Here is a 17,465-nt window from a genome sequence, read left to right on the forward strand (position 1 = left end):
ATCAAAACTACAATGAGATTTCATCTCACCCCAACAAGGCTGGCATTAATCCGAAAACACAAAAGAATAAATGCTGGAGAGGCTGCAGAGAGACTGGAACTCTTATACACTGCTGGTGGGAATGTAAAATGGTACAACCACTTTAGAAATCGATTTGGTGCTTCCTTAAAAAGCTAGAAATAGAACTACCATACGATCCAGGGTGCTTCCTTAAAAAGCTAGAAATAGAACTACCATACGATCCAGCTATCCCACTCCTTGGAATATATCCTAGAGAAGTAAGAGCCTTTACACAAACAGATATATGCATACCCATGTTTACTGCAGCACTGTGTACAATAGCAAAAACATGGAAGTAACCAAGGCGCCCATCAATGGCTGAATGGATAAGTAAATTATGGTATATTCACACAATGGAATACTACACTTCGATAAACAGTAAGGAATCTGTGAAACATTTCATAACATGGATGAACCCGGAAGGCATTATGCTGGGTGAAATTAGTCAGTTGCAAAAGGACAAATATTGTATAAGACCACTATTATAAGAACTTGAGAAATGGTTTAAACTGAGAAGAAAACATTCTTTCGTGGTTAAGAGAGGGAGGAGCAAGGGTGGGTGGGAGAGGGGCATTCACTACTTAGACAGTAGATAAGAACTACTTTAGGTGAAGGGAAAGACAACACACAATACAGGGGAGGTCAGCACAATTGGACTAAACCAAAAGCCAAGAAGTTTCCTGAATAAACTGAATGCTTCGAAGGCCAGCGTAGCAGCGGCAGGGGTCTGGGGACCATGGTTTCAGGGGACATTTAAGTCAATTTGCATAATTAAATCTATTAACAAAACATTCTGCAACCCACTTTGAAGAGTGACGTCTGGGGTCTTAGACGCTAGCAAGTAGCCATCTAAGATGCATTAATTGGTCTCAATCCACCTGGATCAAAGGAGAATGATGAGCACCAAGGACACAAGGTAATTACGAGCCCAAGAGACAGAAAGGGCCACGTGAACCAGCGACTACATCATCCTGAGACCAGAAGAACTAGAGGGTGCCTGGCTACAACCAATGACTGCCCTGACAGGGAACACAACAGAGAACCCCTGAGGGAGCAGGAAAGCAGTGGGATGCAGACCCCAAATTCTCATAAAAAGACCAGACTTGATGGTCTGACTGAGACTGGAAGGACCCCGGTGGTCATGGCCCCCAGACCTTCTGTTGGCCCAGGACAGGAACCATTCCCGAAGCCAACTCTTCAGACATGGATTGGACTGGATAATGGGTTGGAGAGGGATGCTGGTGAGGAGTGAGCTTCTTGGATCAGGTGGACACTGGAGACTATGTTGGCATCTCCTGCCTGGAGGGGAGATGAGAGGGTGGAGGGGGTTAGAAGCTGGCGAGATGGACACAAAGGGAGAGGGTGGAGGGAGAGAGCGGGCTGTCTCATTAGGGGGAGAGTAATTGGGAGTGTGTAGCAAGGTGTATACGGGTTGTTGTGTGAGAGTCTGACTTGATTTGTAAACTTTCACTTAAAGCACAGTAAAAATTATTTTAAAAAATTGCATGACTGAGGCTATATACTGTCTATATGTGTCTATAATTGACAAAGGCAGTTACCTCTTAACGTTCCCCTCTATTTGGAGGGCATTAACAACTGAGATTATAGTCTCTAAAAGGAGTCTGCTTTGATTGGCTTCAACAAGTAAGCTTATGTAAACTGAATGTACCTAAAATTCTCTGAAACTAAGGATATTAAACTTGTAATGCTTCAAATGTGCTAGATGTGAACAAATCTTACAGAAGGTAACTGAGACAAATTTCAGGAATCCATATTCACACACTAAGGCACCTCTGGTAAATAAGATGAATTTAATAATTTTTGTTTAAATAAAAGCCTTTTGAATTTGGCAAAGTTGCAGGGTATAAGGTTAACAAACAAAAATCAGTTGGGTTTCTATACACAGCAACGAGAAAGGGAAACTAAGGAAAAATTCCATCTAAAATACCATCTAAAAGTATAAAATATCTAGGAATAAATTTAACCAGGGACATGAAGGACTCAAACAATGAAAATTATAAAACACTGCTAAAAGAGACTAAAGAAGGCTAAATAAATGGAAAGATGTTCCACGTTCATGGATTAGAAGACTTAATATTGTTAAGATGTCAATAATACCCAATACGATCTACAGATTCAACACAATTCTGATCAAGATTTCAATAGCCTTCTTTACAAAATCCTCAACTTTACATGGAACGGCAAGAGGGCCCGAATAGCTAAAGCAATGTTAAAAGAGAAGAATAAAGTAGGAGGACTAATACTTCCTGATTTTAAAACATATTATAAAAGGTACAGAAATTAAAACAGGCTGGTACTAGTATAACAATAAACACATAAGCCAGTGGAACAGAATTAAAAGTCAACAAATAAACCCATATATCTATGGCCGACTGACCTTTAACAAAGGTCCTAAGTCCATTCGATGGGGAAAGAAGAGTCTCTCCAATAAATGGTGCTGGGAAGATTGGATTTCCACATGCAGAAAAGTGAAACAGAAGCCACGCCTCACAAAAGCATACACAAAAACAAATTCAAAATATATTAAGGACCTAAATGTGGAAACTAAAAGCATAAAAGTCTTAGAAGAAAAAGTAGGAATAACACTGTCAAGATTCATCTAAATTAAAAACCTTTGTTCACCGAAAGACTTTATCAAAAAATTAAAAAGACAAGCTACCTACTGGGAGAGTATCTTCAAAAACCATATATCCAATAAGATTCTAATAACCGAACAACGAAAGACAACTTAACAACAAAAAGACAACCAAATCATTAAATGACCAAAGGATCTGAATAGACATTTCACCAAAGAGGACATTCAAATGGCCACCAAACACATTAAAAGATGCTCAACGCCACTAGCCATCAGAGATGCAAATCAAAACCACAAGCTCAGAGACTAGTACACAAACGCTTTGCAACACTATTCACAACAGCCAAAAGGTGAAAACGACCTAAATGCCCATCAACAAATGACTGGATAAACAAAATGTGGTACATACATACAATGGAATACTACTCAGTCAGTAGGAGAAATGAAGTCTTGAGACATGCTACAACGTGGATGGAGCTTGAAGGCATTATGTTGAGTGAAATAAGTCAATCACAAAAGCGTAAGTATGTATGAACTCACTTATATAAAAAGGTAAGAAAAGGCATACGTATAAAGACCAAAGTATATTAGTGGTTCCTAGGGGTGGGAGAGAGGAGGAAAGGGGTTTTAATGCTATGGATAGAGCTGCACAGCAGTATTCTAAGTGCTGTTAATAAGCTATACACCTACAAAAAGTTGAATTGACAAAAGTTGTGTGAGAGAGATATTTACAACAATGACAACAACAAAAAAAAGTAGCTGCTGAGGCTGCTCGTGTACAACCAAATACCTCATGGGATTTGGTTCCTTGGTTTGGAGATTTAGGGTCATAGTTTCAGGAGACACTCCAGTTAATTGGTGTAAAAACACGTTTAGTGCTTGTCTTAGTCATCCAGTGCTGTTATAACATAAATACCACAAGCGGATGCCTTTAGCAAAGAGAAGTTTATTCTCTCACAGTCTAGGAGGGTAGAAGTCTGAATTCAGGCTGCTAGCTCCTGGGGAAGGCTTTCTCTCTCTGTCAACTCTGGGGGGAAGGTCCTTGTCATCAATCTTCCCCCATAGAGGAGCTTCTCAGAGCAGGGACCCCAGGTCCAAAGGACACACTATCCTCCTGGCTCTTGTTTCGTGGTGTTATGAGGTAACCCCGTCTCTCTGCTCACTTCTCTCTTTTATACCTCAAAAGAGATTGATTTTAGACACAACCTAATCTTGCAGACTGAGTCCTGCCTTATTAACGTAACTGCCTCTAATCCTGTCTCATTAACATCATAGGAAAATCACATCAGATGACAAAATGGTGAACAATCACACAATACTGGGAATCATGGCCTAGCCAAGTTGACACTCATTTTGGGGGGACACAATTCAATCCACAACAGTGCTTCTGTTGTACTTCTAGTTTGTTGTGTGGTACATGGGGTCTTAAAAGCTTGAAGCCATCCAACACACAATGATTGGTCTCTATTAACCTAAACCAACAGAGGAAGAAGGAGTTTCCGGAATAGAAGGAGAAAATGGAATGGGAGGCTAACTGCCTCCATGAACAACTGTCTCTTTTGCCTTGAGACCAAAAGAACTGGATGGTGCCAAGCTACCATTACTGAATATTTTAATCAAAGATTCCACAGAAGAATCCTGATCAGAAGGGGGAAAATGCAGAATTTCACATTCTCATAGACTCCAGACTTTCTGGAGCCATGGGGGCGGGATGAAGCCTTGAAACTACTCCCCTGAGATAATCTTTAAACATTAAACTAAAAATATCCCCTGATGTATTAAAACTAAACACTAGTTTAGCTGAACTAGGAAGAATGTCTGCCTTGAATATTATGCTCTTTCAAGAGCTATCTATGTAGGATGAAACTGACAACAGCAACTCGAAAGATTACATGGGAACCACCCCTATGTGTGGGTGCCCTGATCCTGCTCTAGCCCCTTACCCTCCTCTGAAACACCTCAGCCCCCCTTTTCCCTCCCCTATTTTTCTCCTCCCACCCCTGTTCTCCCTCCGCACCACCTAAAAGCTGAGGACCAAACTCTTGAGGGAGGGAAGAAGGGCCACAAATTACTGCTTCATGCAAAGGAAAAATGGTAACTTCACAATTACAAAAACACTTGCCAACACCACGTTAACCACAGTAATGGCACCAACCACCACTGTGGTGCCCCAAAGAGGATACAGCATCAGTTCTGGGTATCTCTGTCAAAAATGCACAAATCAACTCTAATCATGAGGAAACATCATATAAACCCACTGGAGGCCATTCTACAGAATAACTACCCTGTAATTTTCAAACAGGCCAAGGTCATGAGAACTGAGAAAGGCTGAAGAACTATCCCAGACTAAAGGAAGTTAAAAAGTTACGACAACCAACTACAGAAGAAATTAACGGGACCACCGAAAAATGTGCATATGACTGTAGGTTGAAAAAACACCACTGGCATCGAATCAGTTCCAGTGACCCTACAGGACACAGCAGAACTACCCCCTATGGATTCCAAGGCTGTAATCTTTACAGAAGCAGACTGCCACATCTTTCTACTGTGCAGCGGCTGGCAGGTTCATACCGCTGACCTTTCAGTTAACAGCCGAGCACTTAATGACTGAGTCACCAAGGCTCCTTGGACTGTATGTTAGAGAAAAAGAATGCATCAGTGTTACTTTTCCTGATTTTGATGATACTGTGTTTATGTAAAAAAAAGTCTTCACTCTTAAGAAATACACACTGCAGTATTCAGGCATGAAGATCTCACATGTGGTTCAGAAAAAATTTATACGTAATATACACTCATGAGTACAATCACACACACAGAGGGAGACGGCACATGCAACAGTAAAGAGCATGGAACAGAACCTTAACAACTAGCGAACCAGTAAATCATATACAGGTCTTTTTATTATTAATGTAGCTGCTCTGGAAGTTTGATGTCATATCAATATTAAAAGTTATTAAAACAAATGGTTATCTTTAAATGATAAGATCATGGATTTTCTGTTATTATTTCATTTTGCTTACTCTGCTTTTCTCTATTGTCTAATTATTTACAGTGAGTACACCATCATTTATCAGTTACTGATTTGATTAGGTTCTAAAGGCCAGGCTGTTATGCAAAAATTGGCATTAAGCAAAAATGGAGGATGATCACATTAGATCACAAAATGGAGGAAGACTATATCATTACATAACTGCCAAATTACATCATTACATAACTACCAAACCACTGAGAATCATGGCCCAGCCAAGATGACACATAACCTTAACCGTTACAGCCAGTATTATTCTCGCCTTCCACTTTGGCGTTCATTACTGCCAGACGTACATCATTAACGTGCAAAATAGTTGGACAGTAGATTTTTTACTATTGTTGTAAATGCAAAATGTCAAGTAAGAGGCAGTCAGTAAGTGAGGGGCAGGTGTACACATATTTATCAACACACAAATCTTTAGTTTAAAAGAATCACAGTAATTTCCCTTATTACCTTAAAACAAATATAAATCTCTTCAATGAGATAATTAACAGAACTAAATCCAAGAAAACAAGTGAAAGTACCACAAAGAAAGATATTCGTTACTAGAGACACTCATTTTTTTAGTAAGTGCATGTGTTTTTGGTGAGCTACTCAAATAGCAACCATCCTTATGTAAAGTGAATTTTAAAAGCCTAACTAAGCTATGAACATTAACTAGTTTGTATATTTTTTCTCTAAAATATACTAGTTATTGCCATCATTTGCATTAAAATCTTCCAAAATTTTGAACCTTTCTTCACGAACTCTGTATATGTATTGAGAGCGTGACAAAAACCAAACACAGCAAATGAATATACAGTCATGATTTATGCAGGTGAAATTTCATAAATTAAAACTAGATTTCTTACTTTAATGACAAAAAAAACTCAAACCCATTTGCTGTGGAGTCAATTCCAACTCATAGCAACTCTACAGGACAGAGTAGAACTGCCCCATAGAGTTTCCAAGAAGCACCGGGTGGATTCGAACTGCTGACCTTTTGGTTAGCAGCCATAGCTCTTAACCACTGCGCCACCAGGGTTCCCAACTTTAATGACAGTAAAGTTTAAATTCTTACAAAAACTTCAGTGTCTTTCCCCTAGTTGAATCTTTCATCTCCTCCATCAGAAAAGAACGTCTCTTTTCACTTTGATTTCAGTAAATCTTCCCTCCCCACTCTAATGCTGCTTTTCTTAACTAGTAATACTTTTGCCAGGCCAGATTTATTTCTTTGAATTTTTTCCCAAACCTATTTCTTCTATGACAATTTTTTTTTAATTGTTCTTAAGTGGCTAGCATTAGTGCTTCACCAGTGATATTTTAAAGAAACAAAAAAGACCAAATTATAACATTATTATTAAATTTTCTCACTGTACAAATTTTTTGCAAGGGAGTGTATTAGAAGCTATATGAGGTTCAATGATATTTAAGAAAAGAGTGCCATCCTCGCAGATTTTATAAATCTTAGTAGAATAAAGTGAACAAAATAAAAAATAGTTTGCCCTGGAGGATGAATTAAACCCCTTAAACCACTGTCCTGAGAAAATCTTTAAACCTAAAATCAAATATATCCCCTGAAGACTTCTTAAAAGCAAACAGTAGCTTCCTTTTTTTAAAGGTCTTCCTTGAGCATTGTGTTCTTGTAAGATCTACCTATACGGGATCAAACTGACAACAGCAACTTGAAAGACGAGACAGAAAACCCAGGGGGGCAGTGAGTTTATGTTAACTGAAGAAGAACAACTCAGAAAAGGAGAGTGAGAAGCTTGCACAACTCGAAGAGTGTAATCAATGTCACTGAATTGTACATGCAGAAACCACTGAATTGGTTTGTGTTCTGTTGTGTACATCTTAACAACAAAAATAAAATAGATGATCAAAAAAAGAAAAATAATTTTAATGCCTCAATTAGACCTCCTATTTTGCCAAAGATACTGAAATGAAATGAGGAAAATACAAAAATAGTAGTCAAACATATTTTGAATATGTTGAGTTCAAATTCCTTAAGCTGCAAAAACACAAATAGTCCTGGTATAGTTATCACATTGCCATTTTAATTAAGATCCGCACATCACAATTCTTCCAAGCCTTACCTGATAGGGCTGAAGTTTTCAGGTAACCGTCAAGGCAGGGTAGAATATCTTTGTAATATGGCTGAATTACGTATTTGTGGATATTAACTGACCATTCTTCTAGGGCATTCAGGCCTACTTCCGCCAGTGGGGTATAGCTCAAGCCCAGTTTGAAAGCCATCTATCCGTTAACACAAACAAAGTAAAACGAAACTCAGGAACTTAAGATTTAAAGAAAAAAACAACTAATTGTGGCTTCTAATTATCATCCTCCTGCTACGGGGCACAGACACCACTGGAGGTAATTACTAGGGTACCAACACCACCTGTCCACATGGCTGGGGCTGCACTGCATACTTTCAAAGCATGGAAAGTTTAAACCTCCTATCAACCCATACGGGAAGCTCCGAGAGACAGAGCCAAGTGTCTCAAACCCCAAAGCCAACAAACTGCAGAAGCAGAACCTGACTCAGGTATGCCTGATGGCAAAGCACCTGAAGAACTATAGTATTTCAGTGTTCCCAAGGAAATGTCGCGTTGCATAAAGAAACGCATCTGCTCAAGACCACACACCTACCTGCAATGCAGGAACATAGGCTCTCATGTCAAGCTCGATGATGTTGTATGGCAGGGACAGGACGAATGCCAAGCAGGAGGCCAAAAGTTCATCCTTGTATTGCTTCATTTTAACTGACACCTACCAAGAAATGAGAAAAAGACAATGTGCCTGCCTGAAGAGTGCATACAATTTAAAAATCAATTTGGAAATATTTACCCTATTCTCAAATAGGAAAAACAAGCATGTAGCTTTTATGTGACATGGTCAGTCACCCACAAAACAAAGTTGTGATGCCTAGGAAATGCACATTTGTTGAAATACTTAATGCCCCATAATATGAAAAAACTGAAGAATCTACTTAATTTTGAGTTGTCACTCCTCAAGTTATTTTAAGAAAATCCAAAGGACTCTTGAAGCAAAATGGTTTTCTTCTTTAGTGTTTTCTAAGACCTTATTCACAACCTGGATTTAGTAGACCAATTTTTAAGGAATTAGATCATTTGTGATCGTAGGATTTTTTCAAAATACATTCATTTTAAAACAGCCCACAATAACACCAAGATAAAACATTTTAAAATTACCTCTTTACCAAATTTTGCAAATAAAGCAAAACAAGAATACTTTTCTGCATCCCCAGAAGAGTGCTTCATACTCTCTGGACTAATGCCCTGTGAAGTAAAATACTAAATTAGTACACTGAACAACGACCAGGTAACTATGCACCCCAACCCAGCAGTTCCAACCTCTCTTCAGATGGGTGAATCCATTTTCCCTTTGCCAGGGTCTCATTCAGAGGGGAAGGGAAGGTGGGCTCAGGACAACGGCCCAAGGCAAAGGCCAGTCAGACCCAGGCGTGAGGCGGGACGAAGACAGCTAAGAGAAGGGGTGAGTCAGCTCCTTTCTCCTCCATCTCCCAGTAAAATGTGCCTGTGAGGCCAGAGCAGGACAACTGCTACCCTGCTCGCACTGGAAGAAGACAGTCTCACAGCCAACTGGCGCTGTTCCCGGAGGGGGCTTGCTGCAACATAGCATGCTGGGCCCGCCCCCAAACTTCTGACTAGGTGAGTCTGGAGAAGGCCTGAGAATTTGCATTTTAACACATCCTCAAGGAATGCTGATGCTGCTGGTCCAGGAGCCATACTTGAGAACTCCACTAATCTAACACAATCAGCCAGGGGCTTGAAAAATCAGGATAGAGCACACTACTAGTTAATCTTTTTAAGAGGTCATCCAATTGCATTTCACGTGTCAATTTTTTTTTAATTCATATAATAGAATAAGTAGATTTTAAAACTGCAAAATACTATAATCATATATTTTATACTGCTTTATATACACACAACCCAGACCCAACCCAGTGCCGTCGAGTCGATTCTGACTCATAGCGACCCTATAGGACAGAGGCAACAAGCAACCTAAAAAAAACAAATATCCAATGTCCTCCAAAAAAGACTTACCACAAAATACTTCGTTTTCTTGGCATTTCTCACTACAACAGTAAGCAATTTGTAGAAACCACTGATGAGTGGCAACTGTACAGACTGCAAAATTAACTCATATGCAAATGAGTATACCCAGGGCTCAAAAAATTCCACATGTTTCTCAGGAAGAATCTCTCTGTAAAAACAAATTAAATGCTTAATGTGGAAAATTTGATACTAATATTTTTATTCAGCTTTGAAAATTATAAGGAACATGATTGAAGCAAGGCTACAACTCCATCACATAACATTTTCAGATGTATCTATATGCCTGTTTTTCCTACCTTGTCTACTTTTAAATACATTAAAAAAAATGATAACTCTAAGCTGATATTTTTAGATACGTTATAAAGGTCCATATAAATGATTCCAGATTTCAAGTCTCTATCAATTTCATTTCTTTAATCTATAAATGTTTTTACTATATTATAGCCAATAACTGAATCTTAGTTAATTAGAATTTTAAAAATACCTGCAAAATTCCACCATGTTAATGAAAGCCGAAAAATCTTGAGGTTTAGCAGGACGCAAGTTAGCGGCTGGATCTGAGGTTGGGATCGCCCAAGCACCAGTAGCTTCATCCTCATCCTTAAAAAATTGGTTGTACCAAAACAAACACTGTACCATTCAATCACGATTTCGTTCAACAGTCACCAACTGACTCAACGGTCAAGCCCAATACGACCCATGGAGGAAACAGAGACGAGAGACAGACACAGGGGTTTCTCAGGAACTTGGACTGACGAGGATGATGGGACTGGTGGAAACATTAAAGGACATATGGGAGGTGACACAGTGAAGCGATAAAAGAATGGTACAAACACAAATTCAAGGGGCTGAGGAGAAGGTGATTATTTCTTGAACCAATTATGCCTTCACAGAAGTAGAATTATAAAAAGTAGAAAGTATCAATAATAACTTGGATATTTCAAACTGCAAAACAGAGAAACAGAGGAAAAACTGACATCAATAGGAAAGACAAATGACAATTAAGATTTTTTGCAAAGTACATCAAGCTCAGTTTTAAACACTGTGTTATCAAATTCAGGTGGAAATGTTAAACGTGTAGGTAGAAATATGGAACTGGGGGCCTGTAACTAGGGGGCCTGTAGATGTAGATGATAAGAGTAGAGACAGATTTACTTAGGAAGCACCGTATTTTTACACAAATAACCCATGCCTTCTATGTTGGTTTGCCAACCACACCCTCTCCACCCACCCACCCCTGCCCCAGGACGTATAAGCAGGCTATGCTAATTTTTTTTACAACAACATGTAAAAAAACAAATTGGCATAGCTATGCTTATGAAAATACCAGGGACAGGGCACAGCTGGCAAACAAACATAGAGGGTGTGTGTTATTTGAGGAAAAACAGTGCTAGCACAGGTCATAGCTGACCTGTTGTAATGAAGCAAGAAGCACAAGCAACAGAAGAGAAAGAGAAGCCAATGAAAGCAACCAAAATGGCACAGACGTGTTGTTGACACAGCTCTAGTAAATTCCTTTTGGCAAGTTTTCTGGGTTTTTTTCTCTGAAATATTTTAGATATATACAAAGTATAAAAAGTAATAAAACACACACTGGTGTTCATATCAGCAACATAAAAAACAGAACATATCAAATGCAATGATGCCACCATAGCAAACAGCTTTGACTGCTTGCCTTTACGTGCCCTCTGCAGAGCCTCTGATCATCTCTTGTCCAAGCTCATGGCACTGCAGCATTAGTACCTATCCAGCTAACTCTAATACCATCATCTGGTCTGAAAATACCACCACGCTCCCGAGCATACAGGCTGTTTCCCACTGGAACACTATCCCTTTAACATCCCTCAGGACGGCAGTGCTTTGTTACTAAAACTGCTCAGACAAGAGCAGAGCACCACCTAGCGGCAGCTTTACCTAGGCCAGGAAAACTGGGCACAGAAGGCCTGGCGCTTTCTTCTTTCTCTGCCTTCCGTCTGGTGCACTTCACAGCTAACACTGTGCCCCAGAGCTTGGAGCTTCCACAGCAATGAAAAAGAGGAGCCCCAGGCCTCCCTGTTCTACGGCAACGTCGCTGCTACACAAAGTTAGATTTGTCTCTTTACTGCTGCTAAGGAAGGAGAAACAAATAAACAGCTTTTTTTCAAATTGTTTTAAGATATTTAATACGTAACTTTTTTAACAATTTAATGACGGTATTTTCTACAATTAGGCTACATCCGATAGAAAAGCATCGACACACATCAATCCTGAAGAAACCAATTTTCCTTGATACCCTAAAAATGTACTATATTACCCCTGAATATTTATATGAAAAGAGTTGGTATAAAAATGATGCAAAATTATTACTGATAAAAACTTCTAACCTCTTGTTCCCCAGCATTCTGTTTTTCTAGTGTAAGATCCAACTTCTCAACAATCTTCAAAACAGATTTTATAAATTCATCATACAGCAAACGATTCAGATTGTGAAGGGAGGAATTCACAAAGAGAAGTGCTTCTTCTGCTAAAAGAGAATCCTTTAAATAAAGACAAATAATAAACTTTGAAATCTTGGCATGGAAAAAGTATGAATACTAAATCAGCATTAATATGTATATAGACGTACATTTACATATTACAGAAACACTGCTGTATCGGCTGTAGGAGGTTTTACCGGGAAGTTCTCAGGCTGTAAAATTTAGACACCTTCCTAAAATGTTATGATAGCATCCTCCTGATCAGATTACACAACTTATTCAGTCACATAACAAATATTCAGTACAGAGTGCTGAATGAGAAGACATAGGCCACTTCTTGTCAAAGAATTTACCCAAATTAATGTGTTTCTGTACATACAAATACATATATATTATGCATAAAATATATTTGTGTATGTATGCATATACACACGTTTGCACATACATGCACATGCATGTACACACACACATATGTACATGCAGACATACATACATATGAATAAATATCTTTTCCCAGAACGGATTTAAGTCTTAATTTACCATTTCTTTAAAAGTGACAGGAGCCTGATGACAGCACATCTGTTTACAACATCTTTACTAAATATTTGAAGCCCACTGTTGAGGCCTACTGCTCAGAAAAAAAGATTCCTTTCAAAATATTACTGCTCACTGACAATGCACCTGGTCACCCAAGACCTCTGATGGCGATGTACAATGAGATTAATGTTTCCATGCCCGCTAACATCCATTCTGCAACCCATGGACCAAGGAGTAATTTTGACTTTCAAGTCTTCTTATTTAAGAAACACATTTCATAAAGCTAAAGGAGCCCTGGAGGCACACTGGTTAAGAGTTCAGCTGCAAACCAAAAGGTCAGCAGTTCAAATCCACCAGCCACACCCTGGAAACGATATGGGGCAGTTATACTCTATCGTACAGGGTCACTATGAGTCGGAATCAGCTCAATGGCAATGGGTTATAACTACCATAAATAGTGATTCCTCTGATGGATCTGGGCAAAGTAAATTGAAAACCTTCTGGAAAGGATTCATTACTCTAGGTGCCATTAAGAACGTTTGTGATTCATGCGAGGAGGTCAAAATATCAACATTAACAGTAGTTTGGAAGAAGCTGATTCCAACCCTTATGGGTGACTGAGGGGTTCAAGACTTCAGTGGAGGAAGTAACTGCAGATGCGGTGCAAACAACAAGAGAACTAAAATTAGAAGTGGAGCCTGGGGGGTTTGTGGACCATGGTTTCAGGGGACTTCTAAGTCAATTGGCATAACAAAATCTATTAAGAAAACATTCTGCATCCCACTTCGGACTGGCATCTTGGGTCTTAAACGCTAGCAAGTGGCCATCTAGGATGCATCAATTGGTCTCTACCCACCTGGAGCAAAGGAGAATGAAGAACACCAAAGACACAAGGTAATTATGTGCCCAAGAGACAGGGCCACATAAACCAGACTACATCAGCCTGAGACTAGAACTAGATGGTACCTGGTTACAACTGATGGCTGCCCTGACAGGGAACACAACAGAGAACCCCTCAGGGAGCAGGAGAGCAGTGGGATGCAGACCTCAAATTCTCATAAAAAGACCAGACTTAATGGTCTCACTGAGACTAGAAGGACCCCCGTGGTCATGGTCCCCAGACCTTCTGTTAGCCCGAGACAGGAACCATTCCTAAAGCTAACTCTTCAGACAGGGATTGGACTGGACAATGGGATAGAAAATGATACTGGTGAAGAATGAGCTTCTTGGATCAAGTAGACACATAAGATTATATAGGCAGCTTCTGTCTGGAGGGGAAATGAGAGGGCAGAGGGGGTCAGAAGCTGGCCGAATGGACACAAAAAGAGAAAGTGGAGGGAAGGAGTGTGCTGTCTCATTAGGGGGAGAGCAATTAGGAGTATACAGCAAGGTGTATATAAATTTTTGTATGAGAGGCTAACTCGATTTGTAAACTTTCACTTAAAGCACAATAAAAATTAAAAAAAAAAAAAAAGTGGAGCCTGAAGATGTGACTAAATTGCTGCAATCTCATGATAAAACTTTAATGGATAAGGAGTTGCTCCTTACGATGAGCAAAGAAAGTGGTTTCTTGAGATGGAATCTGCTCCTGGTGAAGATGCTGTGAACATTGTTGAAATGACAACAAAGGGTTTAGAATATTACATAAACTTAGTTGATAAAGCAGCGGCAAGGTTCAAGAGGACTGACTCCAGTTTTGAAAGAAGGTCTACTGTGGGTAAAATGCTGTCAAACAGCATTGCATGCTGGATAGAAATCTTTCATGAAAGGAAGAGTCAATCAATGTGGCAAATTTCATTGTCTTATTTTAAGAAATTACCACAGCCACCCCAACCTTTAGCAACCACCACCCTAACCAGTCAGCAGCCATCAATGTTGAGGCAAGATCCTCCACCAGCAAACAGATTACAACTTGCTTAAGCCTAATGATGGTTAGCATGTTTTTTAATCAGTATTTTTTAATTAAGGTATATACATTGTTTCTTTAGACATAATGCTATTGCACATTTAACAGACAAAACCCACTGCTGTTGAGTCTTTTCCCACTCATAGTGACCCTACAGAACAGAGCAGAACTGCCCCATAGGGTTTTCAAGGAGTGGCTGGTGGATCTGAACTGCTGACCTTTTGGTTAGCAGTCGAATGCTGAACCACTGTGCCACCAGGGCTCCTGCCTAATAGACTACGATATCGTGTAAATATAACTTTTATATGCCCTGGGAAACCAAAAAATTTGCATGGCTCACAGTTTTATCGCCATATTCCCTTTATTGCAGTGGTCTGGAACCAAACCCGCAGTATCTCCAAGGTATGCCTGTGCTCAAATAGTCCACGGAATTTAATCTCAAAACACAGGCATTTCTAACACCACATATAAGAAATATGTTAGGTGAAATCACTAATGACTGCTACACTATTTTACCTCAATAAGAAAACAACAAAAACACCTAAGATTTTCAGAGGACACCAATTATCTCTTAATAAAAATTGCTTTTCCTAGGTTATTAATGCTTTATCAAAGCTTCATCAGAATGTGAGGCAAACAAATCTGTCTTGAAAGGAGTACAACCAGGATGCTCCTTAGAAGCAGGAGTGGCGAGACGACATCTCACGTACTTTGGACATGTTACTAGGAGGGACGAGTCCCTAGAGAATGACATCAAGCTTGGTAAAACAGAGGGTCAGCCAAAAAGGGGAAGACTCTCAACAAGATGGACTGACACAGTGGCTGCAACAAGGGGCTCAAGCGTAACAGAGACTGTGAGGATGGCACAGGACGGGCAGCGTTCCCTTCTGTTGTGCAGAGGGTCACCATGAGCTGGGATTGACTTGATGACACCTAAGAACAACGTCTGGCTTGAAGTAGGCACTAAAGAAACATCTGCTAGGAACACATCGGACGGGAGGTGTTCATCTAATCATAGGTGAGTAGGAGCTGTGCCAATCCCCTTGGTATCTGTTCAATCAGTCAGATTAGCCTCATCTTCAACAAGAGAACACAGCTTCTCCGTGGCGGTAACGCTGTTCTGTTTGTCATCACCCAGGAAGCTGGACTATTAGGAACAACAGCTTAGCATCAACCACACTGCACTGCCAGCGCCACTGCCACTGGAAGCTGAAACAAGGACTCAGCCAGGGGAATTCATCCATTTTCAATGAGTACTATTTTTCTGATTCCTTTTAGATTTTTTCTAGCGTCATTTTAAAAGTCCTAACTTATGTTGTTTTAATGTTTTATTACTTGAAGTACTTTTTTAAAAACTTTGAAAGTTGAGAAAATGCAATTCTGAAATAAGTAACTCTTCAGTGTAAAACTATGGGCACCAGTAGAGAGGAATTCGGGCGCTTTCTTGGCTTTAAAATTCTAATTTTTACCATCATCTGGTCACAGCTCATGAGGTTTCTAAAAAGATCCAAATAGTCCTTGGTCTCGGGCACTTTCCACTTGCCAATTCGCACTTCCCCAGAGGCAGGAAGGTCTTTAGCCACCGCCACAGCATCCTGCCAGGAAGACACACACGACAGTCACAGGCGGGCCCACACGATACACGCTGCAGCCAGGCTTCCTGAATGTCAAGATTTCCTAAACTGTGCCAGCTCCTGGTATTAGGTGCATAATTAGATGAAGGAAGATGTTATATTATGAGAGCATAATAAAAAAGAACCTGAAGAAAAGTTGTGAGTTTTCTAACTGTGACTAAAATGTGCTGTCCCAGGAAGTAGCCCGATGCCTCTCCACTGAGGGCAGTTTAGGTCACTGACCTCACGTTCTCACACAGCTCAGTCCCTCACTTGTCCTACTGCCTGTAAGTCCTAGTCATTAAGACATGCCTCCCGGGACACATGTCGGCATTTGGTCCTGGAGATTCAAAAGGAAAAACTCTTCCTCCTTTTAAAAATGTGTATTAACAGAAAAGTTATCCTTAAGGATGTTTCATAACTCAGGAGAAGTTAATTCACCTGACAAAATACAGAGATAATTATGGTCTATGCTTTTCAAAAAGTAAGAAATGCCTAATAACTAACAAAGACTACATTTGGATATTTACACACTAAAAACCTCAGCAACATTTCTTACTGTCTGTCGCAAAAGATTAATTTCGAAAACATTAGATTGAGAATTTACCTTCTGAAGGACCACTGGTTTAGAACATATTCTGATTAAACCCTGATGCACTGAAAAGAGAAAACAAAAACAGAAATGAAAGATACACTGAAAAACACAAAATACTCAGTAGAAATAACAGCTGTTACTTTTTGTAACATAACTTTACCTCCTACGTCTCTTCTCTAACTTGGTTAAAAACTTTGGTTTTTAAAATCTGAACTAACGTTGAGATTCAGAAGCAAAAGGGGACAACAAGAATCAAAAAAAAAGTAGATTCTGGTCTGCCAAAGTATCAGGCGTTCCCCGTGAGACATCGAAAGACACAAAGGAATTTGGCAACCAGACCTCCTTTACCTACATCAAATAACATACTAAGTATTAATCATTTGTCATCATAAAAAATAAGAATGAACTCTAAACTTACCCACAGTACCAATGCAATTCCAGAGGACTGGTCCTTTGTCGGCTAAGGCCAGGAAAACTTTGACTATGGCTCTGCAACACACAACCTGCATTTTTGGACTATACTGTGGGAAACTGTCTATATGCACCACCATGAGGTGCTCCAGAACAGGAGTGTACACCTCAGGAACCT

The 17,465-nt window shown here is 39.7% G+C and overlaps 1 protein-coding gene across 3 annotated transcripts in view; it reads right to left on the reverse strand.

Moving 5' to 3' along the window:
- Window positions 1–17,465, reverse strand: part of PRKDC (protein kinase, DNA-activated, catalytic subunit) — a 321,194-nt gene that overhangs the window by 259,048 nt on the left and 44,681 nt on the right. For all 3 annotated transcript variants that reach the window (XR_007513335.1, XM_049854457.1, XM_049854458.1), the window contains exons 13-21: window positions 17,295–17,463; window positions 16,889–16,938; window positions 16,138–16,263; window positions 12,133–12,285; window positions 10,254–10,369; window positions 9,758–9,917; window positions 8,882–8,968; window positions 8,319–8,438; window positions 7,763–7,922 (exon numbers count right to left, since the gene is read on the reverse strand). Coding sequence is in view for 2 of the 3 variants with exons in the window: in XM_049854457.1 (XP_049710414.1) it covers window positions 7,763–7,922; window positions 8,319–8,438; window positions 8,882–8,968; window positions 9,758–9,917; window positions 10,254–10,369; window positions 12,133–12,285; window positions 16,138–16,263; window positions 16,889–16,938; window positions 17,295–17,463 (1,141 nt within the window). In the remaining variant the exon portion in view is untranslated. The remainder of the gene's footprint in view (window positions 1–7,762; window positions 7,923–8,318; window positions 8,439–8,881; window positions 8,969–9,757; window positions 9,918–10,253; window positions 10,370–12,132; window positions 12,286–16,137; window positions 16,264–16,888; window positions 16,939–17,294; window positions 17,464–17,465) is intronic.

The sequence above is a fragment of the Elephas maximus genome, chromosome 15 (assembly GCF_024166365.1).
Source record: "Elephas maximus indicus isolate mEleMax1 chromosome 15, mEleMax1 primary haplotype, whole genome shotgun sequence".
Lineage (NCBI taxonomy): Eukaryota > Metazoa > Chordata > Mammalia > Proboscidea > Elephantidae > Elephas > Elephas maximus.